The sequence below is a fragment of the Plutella xylostella genome, chromosome 9 (assembly GCF_932276165.1).
Source record: "Plutella xylostella chromosome 9, ilPluXylo3.1, whole genome shotgun sequence".
NCBI lineage: Eukaryota > Metazoa > Arthropoda > Insecta > Lepidoptera > Plutellidae > Plutella > Plutella xylostella.
In genome coordinates, this window is record NC_063989.1 from 5,213,682 (window position 1) to 5,230,074 (window position 16,393).

A 16,393-nucleotide genomic window follows, 5' to 3' on the forward strand; every position below is an offset into this window, starting at 1 on the left:
AAGCATGGTTTTATTGAACGAACGTTAGTTATGAAACGTAAATAAATGCTTTATCAGAAAATAACCTTGAAATAAAAAAAATTGAACAGTAGGTATATTAAAAAAAAACTGTTTAGTTTCCTTACTTTATTACTCTAAATACAAGGGTGTAGTGACTTGCTATGTAATGTAGGTCTAAAATGCAATCGTAGAAATGTCGTGCGTCACATTACGAAAGCAAGCCTTTTGCAAGCCCCCTACCACAGAATTACTAACTCTAGGTACCTAGGTGCGATAATACAAAGCCAAACACCTATTCGCGAACTCATTAACCGACTAAGAAAAAGGAGGAGGTTCTCAATTCGTCTGTATGTATGTTTTTTATGTATGTTCAATGATTACTCCGTCATTTATGGACCGATTTTGATAATTCTTTTTTTGATGTATTGGATTCACTTCAGGGGTGGTCCCATTTTTTTTTGTTCACAAAAGTGTGTAAGTAATTTTTTTCACACTTTTCCGTTCCTCCTATCAGAACTTATCGTACACATCAATGCATTCAGTGCATTATAAAATTCCATTAAATTGCTTAGCTATTTATTTTAGCCTTTATGCGATGGGAATAAGAGTATTAGCCCGAGTCTGTTTTTGATAAAATCATAAGAGAAATCCAATCGTTATAAATTATAAAAGGTATAATCAAGAAGTACATTATGTAACGATAGAAAACTGGAAGAAGAGTTTTTTTCACGTGTTTTTTTATGTAAGAGTATGGACAAAAACCTTATTACACTGCCCGGCAATGAACAAGTTCCATTGAGAAAATCACTAAATTACTCCTAAACGAAAATAACTAATTTAATGACGTCTTCTCCAATATTCTAGTACATGGAACGGAGCATCAGAATGTTACCAACTAGAAACGTAAATAATTTGTTCAAATGTTCCATTATAAATATTTAAAAAAATTGGTGCCATTTGATGTCTGCATTTTGTAAATGGTTCTGTTTCTTTGCACGTGTGTATAGTTATTCTTATTTCCTCCGAGTACACAGTCAGATTAAATTTATAATAAGTACTTATACGTAATTGAAGCAATAAAATCGGAATTATATTCGTTATGGCCATCGGCGTATATTAAGTACACCTACAAAGGTACATATCTACATGCTAAGCAATATACTTCCTGAACAATAAATTAGGTTATATTATACTATAGTCATATAAGCGTAAAGTCACTAAACATCTCTGAGGACTCAATATGCCTTATCCTTATATTAGACACTTCAGTGCACTTTTCACAATGGGGATTTTTCTCAATGAAATTACTCGTTGAATCCACCCTTAAAGTTTGTCGGGTCCGAAAATCAACACACTGTATAATGCAGTTAATGTCGTTTATAAATAATGCTTACATAATATAACTTACTTACTTATATTATTATAACTTTATAACTATAGTTTTGAATACTTTAATGAATAATAAAAAAAACTGTAGCCAGGCATTAAAAAAAACAATAAAATGACCTCAGCTGTCAGCCATTGTAGCATCTCTTCCCTTGAAAAACGACGGTGAATCCATTCATTATGCCTCTTGTCAGGCCGCCAATGAAAAAAACATTTCATGAACAATACTAAACTTTAATTTGTCGACTGAATAAGAAAACGACATGATTTTAATTCAAAACTGAAGGTTGAAACCTCTGCCTACCTCCTACGACTCTCTGTATTCATCACTCGGTGTCTCCTACCTCCTCAAAAGAACAAAGGAATCTAGTCTTTATTGCAATGCATTACGCGCTTGAACTAGTTAAACGACATTAATTTAAAGGACGATTTGCATTGAACGAGATGGAACTTAGGCAACCGAGCCTTGGGCAGGCGCCAACGTAGAATTCTCCCACTTTCATTGTCGATCCATTACAAATGCTGATTTGCTTACAACAGACCTTGGCAGGCAAGAGTGGTGGGGAATCTACTTTGGTTGAGTGTGTACTTATACGTAGACACTTTTTATTAATTTCCTAGGCTTGGAAAATTGCCGGCCTATTGGAATATAATAGAATACTCTTTATTTTGCACCATTAAAGTAAAAATTATAATTTCACAACTTATATATAAAATAGTACAAAAAAAGGCGGTCTTATTGCTTAAAGCAATCTCTACCAGACAATATGATGGAATGGAAGAGACAATTGGAAAACTCAATATTTACAAAACACTTACTGTAAAGTTTTTTGCAGTCTGTTGACTCGATTTTGCTCCTTTTAGTGTCTTTAAGTCCTTCTTATTTATAAGCTTCTTGTTTGTTAAAGCATGAACAAACAAGGGCCGCCCCATGTCTTTATTTAGATATCTACAATATTATTATTCTGTACTCGTCGTAAATTGATTATGGATATACCTACCTACCTACATAATATCTGCATAAACTAAAAAGGACACTCTTATCTAATCCATCTTAATGTTATCCATTGTATTATTTATATTAGTAGGTATACCTTAAGTACTAATTACCATTTACAATTTTCTCAGTGCAAGTGATTTTATAATTAATTCTATTAGGTAATTAGTTACTTACCTATATTGTCAGGGCATAGCGTCTATACGGTGACTCGTTTGACTGGAACCTTTGAACACAAACCCTAGGTCCGACCCTATTTCCGGAATAAGTTAATTTGGCCAATCACGCTTTGTTTAGATTGTCAACAAAACGAATCGATAAACAGATTGCACATTTTCGACCCTTTGTCGTAGAACTATTCATGCGTTTTAAAATCAACGTCAAGTGTTCTCAGATATTCTTGTTTAACAGCTTATGTACAAAACAGTCCACCCCATTGCGTTTTGTTGTTGTACCGCATCGCTTTCAACTCACGAAGCAGCGGGGCCCACCCATCCGTGGTGCTTTCTACTGATCGCTCTCGGCATAACATGATTATAATCTTAGACATGCGCTATTTGTCTCCTTAATACGTGATCTTGTGAGGAAGATTATGGTCGTCACGAGAAGAATTAAACGCTATAGTTCTGAGTGTAGTCGTTCGTAAGTTACCTTTACATAGCTGCAACAGTTTTTAGGATTTTACGAAACGATTACCTACAATGCTAAAAGATAATATATGTACAATAATAATATAGCATCGTTCCATTCAGTACAACGATATTTCAATGATTTATTAATATGCAAGTCTACAGTGCCTACCTTTTAAGAATAGCAACGTTAGCATTTTAGTAATCTTGCTAAGCTGTTTCAACGCAGGCGTTTCAAGACTCAATGTTTACTTTACTTTACTACTGTAATGTCTACTTTACTTTTTATAATCTTTGTGCTTAACTTTCAGTTTTATTTACGATAATAACATGCTTGTGGTCTTTCTATTTCAGAGTGTGGTGTCAGCAGTGAGGCTGGAGAAGCGAGTGAGTCCGAAGCCGGGCGCATGAGGCCTGAGGACTACCGCCTTGTGTTCCTGAGCTCCGACTCCTCCTGCCGTGAAGACACGGAGGACTCCTCATCCACGGCGTCGTCTGCCGCGCCGCCGGTGCCCGACGACTGCGACTGGGACTACTTCGAGCCTGGCGCAGCCGTCTCGGCACCAACGCAGGCGGCGCCGGGACCAACCTTCAGCGACAAGAGACACAACCAGCCCTGCCCAAGACCCTGCTCGTGTGGCGCTGAACCTAGAATAGTAGCCGTACCCGTCCCCGTACCAGTGCCCATACCCGCCGCGCTCTGGCCCTCGATACTCGCCTACCCGACACAGACCCCACCGACGCCACACTGGAGCACTTACCCAGGCTTTCCGAACCTCGATGCCGCAGCATTCGCCCGCTTCACCACGGCCGCCGCCGTTGCCGTCACCGCCGCCGCCGCAAACTCACTCCCACAAAATAAACCTATCGAAATGACCACAGTAGAGAAATTCGATAAAGCGAGCCAATCTGAAACGTCACACCCTGATAACGGGGCACATTATAGCGATAAACAAGATAAGCAAAGTGTCGACCCACCAGTCGATATTGACGAGTCGGACAATATTAAAGTGATTACCGAAGAAGACCGCCTCTCTGTGGTGTCAGGTGAAACGGATACCATGCCTGGCCACTTGCAAGCTGAACATGCATTCCCATCATCAGATGAGTCGGCGAATTCTAGCGACTCTGAAGGTGGTGTGGCGAGGAGAAGTTACGACTTGACTAGTGGGAACCCTGAAGAACCTGCGACAACAGACGAGGATTCAGATGATTCCGGAGGAGGAGGTGGTGGTGCCTTTTCTCGAGTGTTTGTAGTTAATCCGGCGGACTCTTCTTCGGATATGGAGGATAACGCTGACAGTAGTGGTATTGATTGTGATGACTCGTATGACAAGAAATCTGATGACTTAGAAATAATTGCAGAGGTGGAAATACCAAATAATTTAAATATTATTCCTGAAAACCATGAAAGTGATTCGCAAAACAACGATAACTCTGACATCGTCTTGGTAGACTCCGTATCATTTAGTGAAGAATATCCAATGATTTCTTGTTCAAATGATCATGGTGAAAGAAGTGATGGTTCCCCAAGATCCAATTTTAAAAAGTTTTGTGATGAAAACATGCTTCAAAGTGAAATTTGTGAGACATACAATAGTTTTAATTTAAGTGCCTCTTCAAGTAATCAAAATGATAATTTAGATAGCGAAATTATCGAAGACAGCAGTCGAACAATAAGTTTGTGTGAAAATAATGATCTAGATTCAATCAGCACAATATCCTTATCAGAAAATGAGTGCAATAAAAAACATACCGACAACAATGTACAATCATGCGCCGAATCGGGACAAATATCGTGCAAATTATCACCATCCCCCGTACCTGAGGAAAAACCTGAACAAAGTCCTTTATCAGATAAAAATCTAGACCTTTTCAAAGGCATTGAGCGAAAACTAAGTGAGCTATTGATGAAAGAGTCGCTGGACGAACCACAACAGGAGGAGAAACTTCACGAGCAGCCGGTTTGCACAACGGAGGGGGGCGCGAGCGCACCTGCCGCGACAGTTTGCCGCTCGCGCACGGCTGATGCGGACGGGTCCGCGCGCTTCACGAGTCGCGTTATGATAACACACGACCGCGTCTCCGTCGTGACGTCGGACACGACGCGGCTCATGCGAGACATAACAGTGCATCACACCAACTCGCAAAACATATCGGCGGGTGCCTCGACTGGATCGCAGAACGAAAACGACGAACGAATTTCCGACGATGAATCGCAACCTTCTGGTGGAGTGACTGTTGTTAGCAATGCAGACACTCTCTCGGCGGTCGTGTGCCTCGAGGAGGGGCTCGCTGACGACGACTCGTGGGTCGAGGACGTCAGCCACGACGAGGACGCGACGTCACCCTCCGACTCTGACTCAGGGGATGAAGCCTCCCTTCCGACAAGGGGTGAAGAGTTTTCATACTGTCGGCGATCGTTGGATTTTACCTTACATACTATAGTGGAAGAAAGTTGTGAAGAAAGTGAGGCCGAACCTACAAGTAAAAAACAACGACCGATTTCCGCTACTGAGTTGGAAAAATACTTTTTCTTCGGTTTAGGAGATGGTCGAACTGTGCGCGACGAAGAGGATGAGCCTGAAGATTCTGAGACGTCAAGTGTGTGTAGTGAAGGTGACGGTGGCTCTGGGGCCGGATCTATCGTTGATAACGAAAAACCGGAACACAGTGGTGATAACGATGAGCTAGTCTCTTCTCGCCTAGAAAAATATTTTTTATCCGGTTTTATGGGATTTAGTCAAGAACGACAAAATTCAGATGGCTCCGAGAGTGTAGGCAGTGATAGTGAAGGTAAACAAAGTCCGGAACATCGAAGAAAACGTCTGGTACGAGCCCGGGGTACACCGCGCTCTCACTCATCATCCCTAGATAATTTACTAACGGGCGAAGAACCGTCTGCAGATGTGCAAGAGGTATCTGATGGATCAAGTACGGAAACTGAAGAACGCCATGACTCGTCAGAAAGGCTCGATATGCAAAATGATTCAAAGAGAAAAAAACAAAACAAAAAGACACGAGGCTCGCCAGCCGACGAGCGCAGGCTATCGACTGAATTTACCGAAGAAGCTAGAGAAGATACAAGGTCAGTGTCGGAAGGAGAAGATGGGAGGTTATCACCATTACCAGAGTTCCCACCGCTCGGATGTGACCTATCAGAGTCTAAAAAACAAACTAGCAGAGATAGCGGTTTCGTTGGAAGTTGCGATGACTTACTGCGCAACGGCGATTCTAGTTCAGATTTCGCAAGATCTCACGAGCCTAAAACAGAATTAGAAGAAATTGTAGAAGAGATAAGACCTGATATTGAAGAACGTATAGAACCACCTCGGTTTAGGCCAATGCCTACCGCCTTATCACGAAAAGATAGCTTTAACAACTGGTCGTCAGATGAAGAAACAAATTTAATGATGACCAAGATGCGACAATTTTTTAAACAGATGGTAGCGTCAAACAATGTAAGAACATCAACACCAGCTTCATCTAACTCCGAGAGTTCCAAACAATCAAAACCACCGCAGTTATTATATTTCGAGAGCGAATTGACAAGGTTAATGAAAACAGTTCCTGGAATAAAAGATGAAGAGGTCCGCGAAATTGTTGAATATTTATCAAGCGAGGACACATGGAGTGACTCTTATGACTCATCAGATTATGCCGGCTCTGACTTAGAAAGTAGCGCAACGAAGTCAGCCTTGCGGCGACAAATATCCGAGAGCTGCCGGGAAATAATTGACGAATTTGACCGAGGCAATTGTGACGCGGGATCGCTGGAGCGAGACGCGGCGGGGGCGTACCAAAGATTGGCGGCAACGTTGGGTCGCGCTGGCGAGGGATCACCTCCTTTGTTTGGAAAAGTGATGCGTCATATAGGTGGTAGGTTAGTGGCTCTAATGCATGAAGTGTCAGCCGGTGCATCGGCCAGTACGGACGACGACAGTGCATCCGAGCCCGGCGCGTTGGCTCGTAGTCGTTCGGACGATATCTTGGAGGCTGCGGCCAGTAGGGGAAGTGTGGCTAGTGACAGTGAAAGGTTTTCGTGGCGAGGTAGTTTCGAGTCTGCCCTATTGGCGGCTGATTCGAGAGGTACTCTCCGTGGTGTTGGATGCGAGGCTCGCCGGTCTCCCGCGGGCGTGGAGCTGGCCGCCCAGAGGTCCCACTCGAGGAGTTGCGGCGCCATCAGCGGCAGTGAGGACCGCCTGTGGCGCGGCCGGCGGCGGGCGTCGGCCCCTGATGCTGAGGTAAGGATTTATTCATTTTATGGTTCCGTTATATGCATTACTCTAACCACCTACACATACCATGAGTATTTTGTGAAATCATTAAAATATTAGTCGACATCTAGTCAATGCATTCCATAACACCAAAGGCAAACGCATTATTTTGACCTTCTACTCGAAAACTATTCATTGCGACTGTAATGTCAAAGTCACGTCTTATTATGAAAATCACGATAACACAAGATTTCAAGATTATTATTTATCTTTCCTATAACAATGACAGCGTTGCTAAATTCTTTCATTGATAAAGTTTGTCTTGAAGTTTTTAGGTCGGTGTGCAATGCAATGCTTTGTTTGTAAACTCTCATGAACTATATTTTACACTTTACATCGACACTTTGGAGTCATACCTAACACCTGATTCACTGTGCAATGCAAAAACTGAATGTCATAATAATTAAAACAAACAAATATGTTAACACACACCTGTTAACTCATATATTAGTGAAATTAATGAAATTATACATACAACTTATCTACATGCCCGTAGGTATATATAATGTTACTTTACCACTTTTGTAACACCTTGTATATACTGTTATGATATTCGTGAACACGACAATGTTACGTGGATGTTGTTAGCTGGAAAATTCATAACATTGATATGATTGGTACATCGTTAATGAATATTTTTATATACTTACAATCTATGTCTAACATACACAATGTACATTATTTTTACAATGTTATTCAATAAACTACCTGTAATTGAATACCTAATGTTATACAATAAAACATAACTTTTGCAGCGTTGCCTCATTAATCTTTCACATACATAAACAAGTAATAACCTACCTCAGTTCTACTCGTAAAAACCCCAAAAAGCGCACAAAAAACCCAACCAGCATTTCTTCTTCTAGTCCGAAGAGGAGCAGCGTTCAGGGTCTCTCCCCCGTCTGCCGTCAGTCGTCCACAACACCACAGCTCCGGCCGGACCGGTCAAGTCTGCCCGGTACCGCGCGCCAGGGTTCCGTACCGCCACCAGGGCTGCATCAGCTCCAGGGCTGCATGCTCCGAAGAGGCGCCGACAAGTGCCCACCGCACCCCACCAGCCGTCGTCGGCCGGGCCTGGATCCGCCCCCAGTTTGCAAGGTAAGGGTTGTAGGTTGTACGTAACGCATACACGTACGGTGAGTGTTGCGTAAATTGACATCCGAAAGAAGACAGAGGTCTACATTCTTCATATTTATGTTTCGTGATGTGCCAAAGTCATTGTAACAAAATTTTATCAGAATTAAGAGATTTGTGGCTTACTTTCGGATGTGCACAAAGGATAGACTCACCACTCACCATGTACATTTTGATTATTGTTATTATAGGTACCTACACTACCTACTTTGTAAAATATAACATAAGTCGTATAATGTTTGATTGGCAGATGCTTTTGTCTAGTTAATAAAGTTAGATTTAATTTGAAAACAAACATATGACATAAAATTTATGCATTTGACAGCTGTCATAGGGCTCATGCTATATTTTACATAGTATAGTTATTACAGATCACACATTTATTACAAAACGATAAAAATAATTACGAAAATAAATGTAAAATAACGCGGTTGGGAACTTTAAAAAAAATACACTAAATGAATGACAGTAGGTATATCAGTAAGTAATTAGGTACTAATGTATTATTAAGTAGCCATTAATTACTCATTAATTATCGTTTTGTAAAAAAGTCATGAACAAATTGATACAATTAAATATATATCTATTAAAATAACAACAGGTTTAAAACAAAAAATGATGATAAATAATTAAATAAGGTAATTATGGTTACAATATTGTAACGCCATTGTTTTATGTGACACTATTTTGCAATGAGCATTGCAGAGCTATTCTTTACACTACAGCTACGTACCTATGTATTTTATAAACACACTTTTACGTACAACAAACGAGTAATCAGTTGTTTGTAAAATAAAATTCCAAACTCTTAAACTTGCTTTGATTAGTCATATTTTGAATAATTTTCATTACTTTCATCATATTACAAAAAAAAATGTGTCAACTGCCAACGCAGAGGCACGCCAGTGTTTAGGGTGCACCTAAAGAACCATAATACTGAACGATAACAACAATGAAAATTAAGACTTAATAGCTGCATATAAGAGTGATCTCTGCGTGCCTGCGGTTGTTGGCATTAGTTTGTTTACACGGTTTGAATAAGGAGGTCATGACGGTGTATACCGAGTTTACGCCATATCGCCCATGTTGGGAATTCTAAGGTTGATTTCTTTGTCAAACCATACGCAGTACATTAATCTAAGCTTGATAAGAAAAAGAAAGAAATTTAATCTAAGGAAAGTTTAAAATGTACAGCGAAAAGCGGACTACCCCTCTAAAACCTCTGACTACCCTTTCGGGGATTACAGTCGTGAGCATATATATTATGTATATAATGTATGTAAGTTGAAAAGGCAGTTGAACAAGGAAAGGAAAAAAAAACAATTAAACACAAGTCATTTGAAAAGTATACTGTCGCTTCCCTTTATTAACTGTGTTGCGTAAACTAAACCATTTTTATTTTCCACAACGATGTTACACTCACGAGCAATGAAAAAGTTTCAGTTATACTATGTGTATAACGTGAATGGCAGATGGAACTTTTTCATTGCACGTGATTGTATTTTATTCTTTTGACGAGCAACCTTTATCAACTTGACCATGAGATACCGGTTCACAGTAAGTAATAAGCACGTAATAGTCGGCTATTTGGTAAAGAAAACTGTGTAAAATTGCCATGCTTGTACGTACTATAGCATTCTTTTTTTTCTTCTCATGAAATGTAAATTGAGAACGCGACTTGCGTAACGATCTCTTACGTGTTATTATAAACTCATATCTGATCAAACCTTTGCACGTCATTTTCAATGCTCCAAGTCATTGGTTCCGCGCAGCATGCCTTAACAAGTGGGGAGGTGGGGGGATTGCATATAAGCGGAACAATCGCTCAGCTACTATACGTCAACATTTAAAACATGTCGAATTAATTTATCGTTACTCAATTGTTTTAAGAACCTCGGACAATGAGTAGACGGTAAAGATTTTAGGCCAACGCTGTGGTCAAGGTCTAGTGGCTTTTGCGTTCATCTTCAGTAGTATTCAACTTTACTGTTTTGCCAGTTTCCATGTGTTTGTTTTTGCTGTACAGTGAATACGCATCATTAAGTTGGCAGCTAATCTCGAAGTGGCGTGTGGACAGGAATTTTTAAACACGCGTGGAGTGAAAAGTAGACCTAACTGTGTCTTAAAGCGTTTTCTATGGTATATTGTGGACATACCACATGCCATTGTAACCGTCGCAACCTCAATAGTTTTCTTACTTTCATGTGTGCGTGCCGCCATAGCGCGCACCTGTAGTTTTTATTGTAGTATTTGTAGGAAGTACTTACCTAAGTTTTCTAGATGGACTTGGTCGTGTTTATTACCTAGGGTTTACAATATTTGAAAAAATTCTTTGAATTCTGTTGGTACTTTGTGCTACCATATTGGATATGCACAGTTGACCCGTTTGCAACTTTGTAGTTTTGTAAGATGCTTACTTATCTACATGTTTGTACATATACTACGAGTAGTAAGCTTGCTTAGTTACATATGCACAGGTACAGTTATCACCAAGCTTGAAATAAACAAATCTTGTTTATTTTCCAGCACTCAACGTGTACTAGACATTTGCGCAACTTTGTAAGATCAGAAACTCCTATGTCAGGAAAAAGATCAGAGAGGAATCGGTCCGGAAATGGCAAGACCGATATGCGACATCCAGTACAGGAGCAGTCACGCGTAAATTCTTACCGGATGTCAACCAAGCTTACCGGATTACGCGAAGTGCCAAACTGACCCCTGCTCACGTACAAATGCTGACTGGACATGGGGGGATTGGAGAGTATTTGTACAGATTTAAACTCAAAGAAAGCCCAGAATGTGAATGCGACCCCAACATCATTGAATCGGTCTGGCATATAATTCTCGACTGCCCCCGTTTCCTTGCTGCAAGACAAGATCTGGAGACATTGATAGACAGGAATTTGGTGGAGTCAGAATTAAAAGATATTCTGGCAGACACCAAGCATAGACCTCATTTTCTATCTTATTCAGATCGTGTCTTCAGAGTAGCAGCCAGGAGAAACAGCACCATACCCCGCCCCGACCCGCAATCAATACCAGTATATCAAGCCTCAGTCACAACCATCACAGCACCACCACAAGCAACTCCTAAAGAAACAGCAACACATCAGCTGTTGGATTGTGGAGAAAAAGGAGAAGCTAGACTAAGACTCCGAAGCGTGGCTCTGTTCATGGACGGAAGCAGTGAAAGACTCGGCATCAGCTTCTGTATCTCAGGGGCGCGAAAGAGCGTGGCCATATCACCCGGCCTAGCCTCTCTCCTAAATGGGAGCACATCGAAGGCTACCATGAAGCGTAAAGCCTACGACGCATTGCCAGTAACCCTAGTGGGAAATCAGCCCTGCAGACTAGTGCGATGGCGTAACAAGACCATCGCACTATTCGAGTGGGCCGACGACACCCCGTTCGTTCAGGCATGCTCATGGCTCAGTAAGCTTGGAGAGATAGCGCTAGACAGTAACGTCCCCAGGATAATAAGCGTAGACGCAATGGTGATCGAGTATAGGAAAGGCGAAATTGTTGACCAGCTGGGTTGCTTAAAAGCCTCAAAACATCATGAAATAGTGGTGTACGAGGACAGAGGCGAAGATCTAAGCTTTCTCAAAGGTCATATACTTGCGAGGGGCATTGACAACTGCCACCAACAAGCCGAATACTTGGTCACCGGATCTGAACGCCTACAGGAGAGGATGACCGCTGGGGCTGTCGCCGCTTCAGAACAAAGGAACATGGAAAGGAGGATGCACAATTTAACATCGCAAGGGCGTGTCCAAGGGTTCCTCCAGGCTTTTAAAGCAGCTGCCTCAAGCCTTATAGGAAAACCACAGAGGACACCCGAGAGGCGCCAAATCTCCAGAGAACCTAAAACTGGAAAAAGGCTTGCCCAGAGGAAAATTACTCGAGCGGATATGGGCCAGGTGGTCCCACCGAAGCTGAAAACAGCTACCACCTCAAACGACCATCTAGAGAATGCCGCCATCGAATTTATGGCAATTACAACCGCCACAAAGCAGGTAAATCTCTTGTCCTGCAAAACGATCATGCAGACCTACAGGCAAGAGAACGAAAGCCGGCTAAAAGTTTTACTCGAGGAGGCCGAAGCCTGCATATACGATAACAGTAGTTACCAAGTCCTCAGAGGCAAAATGACTGGAGCGTATATGGCGGCTTATAGCGAGGAATGCGGATTCGTGCCCTGGGAACGCAACATCCCGAAACTCACTCTCCCACACAACAACCAAATGGTGGTCGTAGCTCAGTGTACCAGGATTATGCTAGAGGACAAAATCCTAGCAAAAGCGGAAACCATTAACGCTACCTGGAATAGCTGGACGATGCCCACCATCGCTTGGGTGAACGGGGTACCTGGATGTGGGAAGACAACCTGGGTGGTAAATAACTTCGATGTGAGCAAAGACACCATTATCACCACGACAACTGAGGCGGCCGTCGATATACGAAACAGGCTAGCGCATAGGATCGGGGACATGGTTAGAACTAGGGTACGTACGATGGCATCAGTCCTAGTAAACGGCTTTAGAGAACATGTCGGATGCCAACGCCTGATAATTGACGAGGCCCTGATGAACCATTTCTGGGCAATCGTAATTGCCGCCCGCCTGTCCCGTGCCAGTGATATTGCTCTAATCGGAGACATCAACCAGCTACCGTACATAGACAGAGAGAACCTATTCGAACTAAGGTACAGTCGCCCAACACTGGTAGCAAACATCACCCAGGAGCTGTTGTGCTCATACAGAAACCCCATGGATGTTGCATACGCCCTAAGAGAAGTATACTCAGGCATATACGCAGCCACAACGCGTATCCAATCCCTGCAGCTGAAAAGGTTTACAGACGCAGCAATTCCAAAATCCCAAACCAACACTCTATTCCTGACGCATACACAGGAAGAAAAAGAGACCCTGACCAGCCAAGGGTTTGGAGAAGGAACGGGATCACGCGTCTTAACCATACACGAAGCACAGGGATTGACGTACGAATCCGTCATTATCATAAAAACAAAAGATAAAATAAAGTTGCACGATAGCATACCTCACGCAGTAGTGGCGCTGTCGAGGCACACCTCCGCCTGCACCTACTATGCGGATGACACCGAGGACGCTATCGGCAACCTCGCTAAAACGGCAATAACAGCACCGAAGAAACGGATCCTCGAGTACAACCTAAAGATGGCAATAAAAAATCGGGACAAAGAGGTCGTTGCTTTTAAGTTCAGAATTTTGATTTTAATTTTATATTGACGGCCAAACCGTATTGCATGTATTTTATAGTTTTGTTATGTATAGTATATAGCATGTATTGTATAGTTTTGATATGTAGGTATTGTATAGTATATCATGAATTAATATTATCTGTATAAGAACTAACCAATAAAATTAAGATAGTTTTAAGAACACTGTCACACATTAACACAAGGCAAAACAACAGCGATTACAAAAGGAGTGTGTGGCCACCGACAGGCGTCTGTTAAGTTCTCTGAAGACAGCTGACACTGGCCCTACCCTTCAAATGTTTGTTGCCATTATAATTGTAAGTGTGACTGTGTGAAACAAAGAAAAAAAAAAAGAAAAAAAAAAAAAAAAAAAACAAGTAATGCACAACTGGGGGTTTTTAGTCGGTTAAAGGCCGACACTACCTGGGTCCCCTTCCCAGGTGTCTGTGTAGATTTTCCTCCAGGAGTGCAAAAAAAAAAAAAAAAATATTAATAATATATAGGTATATATATATATAAAAGATAATATATATATATTATAAGCTTCCACATTGAGTAGTGAGTAGTTAAAAGATGAAGACAAAAAACAACCAAACTCTCACACAATATATTGATCTCTCAAAAAGGCACGGACATAAGGTCTGTGGAGTGATAATAAAATCTTTAAAAAAAAAAAAAAAAAAAAGATCAGAAACTAATAATAAATCATTCATACGGCCTTCTTTCGCAATACCTTCTAAATCTGGTTCAGAATGCGGCCCGAGATAACTCCTTGTCATATTGAATAACTCCTTTCAAAAACCAGTCTCCGCTTTCTGGATGTAATCAGTGTTGTATTTGTAAGAGATTATTTTCGATTAGACTTCTTCTTAAATTTGTGACGTGTTTAATGGGGTGCAAAATGCGTATATGATTGCTTAGATCATTACTCTGCGGCTAATTATACAATATGCGGATGTTATACGCAAGAAAAACTAATAATTCATTTAGGGTCCAAGCTAAGTTACAATCACGTTAGATATTTTTGTATTTTATAGATATAATTATGTTTGCGGTTAAAGTTACATTAGTTAGATAATCCTTAGTGAAAACTTAATTATATACCTAAATGATTACCATTTCATTTATAAATTATGGATCAGTAAATAATGATATCTTAGATAAACTTAAAAACGAATAGACAATACCTATAGCTATGCATAGTGAATGAACTATGCTGAATGGTGGAACAAAGAGTGGAACCGTGTTGTGTAAACGGATACATCCAACAGCAGGCAGACAGAGACGTTGCCCCATCATGGCTTCATGCTCAGTGACCAAGTAATCACGATCACAGATTCCTAAACGGAAAGACAAGAAAGGAGGTTTGAGTTTGAACTGTATGTTAGTATATTTATAGAGCTATGTTATTGTATTTTTGACGTAAGTAAAGTTGGTTTCCCTTTGCAGTCATCGAATATGTATGGGATTTCGAATGTCAAAAAACCAATAATATAACAAGAGTATAACTTGGAAGCTTAACCGATTTCGATGCAGTTTTTTGGTGTTATTAGAGGTAGGTATTAAATTCAATAATATTTCTTACTTTTTAGTGGTTTTTTGAAGTCGTTTTTTTTTTAATTTTTTTTTTCGAAGTCGTTTAAAATGTATGTAAAAATTACAATTGTTAACGTAACGCTTAGTCAATAATTGCCCAGGGGTCATTTGCTTGAGGCAACATCATTGTAGTTGAGGTAACAGCGAGGCGATTCATTATTAATGATCTGCTGCATCACTATTGAACCGAAACTCGATTGATTAAGTATTAAGATAAGCGTCCACCTTTGGCATCGTACTTAACAGACGCATTGCATTCAGTATTCTTTGTATAGAAATTCGCACAATTGCGTCCACTTCATCAGCGTTGCCGACGCCAATTTTTCCAATAAGTCTGATGCTATACGTACGATACCGATAGGTCGACGCTTACCGTATGATTCTATGATTGAACTGTAGCTTTGGGATAAGTTTTTTTTCGAGTATGCACCAACCGCACGTTATTCTGCTACCACTACTAGTCCATCTTTCCGTAGATGAGATAACTATGAAATGATCGATATATTTAGTATGAATAAAGTATAAAGTATTTTTTTAAATAAGCTTGTAAGTTACAGTTGGTTGACAAAATAAAAGATAGACAGTTAGTTCGTTAACTTATAGTTCGAGTTAATTTGTAAAACAACAATGGTAGTCCTACAACTAGAGATCGTGATTTCGTGACGCGACCCGTGATGGGCATGCGCAACTCAACGCAAGCTTTGATTGAATCACTGGCTTTACTTATTGCTTCGCATACTTTGATAGCTTTGAACTGTTTGCAACTTGCGCTTTCATTGTAAACCGTCGATGTATACCAAAATCGCGTAAAGTTTCGCATTGTTTTCGCGATGCTGTAACCTTTCGTATATTTATATACATACAACCGTGTGATCGTTGGTAGTCGTTGAAATTGCTAAGTAAAACCTAGGTACGTTTCATCGTCAACGCCATATTTGAGATTTTTTAATCATTAAAACTTCAAGAAATACGGAGAAACAAAAACAGTCATTCTTTAAATAAAATTATTATCAAATTCACAGTGTTACGCCTTGCAAGTTCCTAATATTTAAATTTTAAAACGACTAATCCAATTCCAAATCCAATCAAGACTTATAAGATTTATTGCATAACCATTTTTATTGAATGTTTTATA

General features: G+C 40.5%; 1 protein-coding gene across 4 annotated transcripts in view; it reads left to right on the plus strand.

The window, feature by feature from the left end:
* Positions 1-16,393, plus strand: part of LOC105392014 — a 51,325-nt gene that overhangs the window by 16,934 nt on the left and 17,998 nt on the right. For all 4 annotated transcript variants that reach the window (XM_038117321.2, XM_038117418.2, XM_038117370.2 and 1 more), the window contains 2 exons: positions 3,367-7,256; positions 8,156-8,387. In XM_038117321.2, coding sequence (XP_037973249.2) covers positions 3,367-7,256; positions 8,156-8,387 — 4,122 coding nt within the window. The remainder of the gene's footprint in view (positions 1-3,366; positions 7,257-8,155; positions 8,388-16,393) is intronic.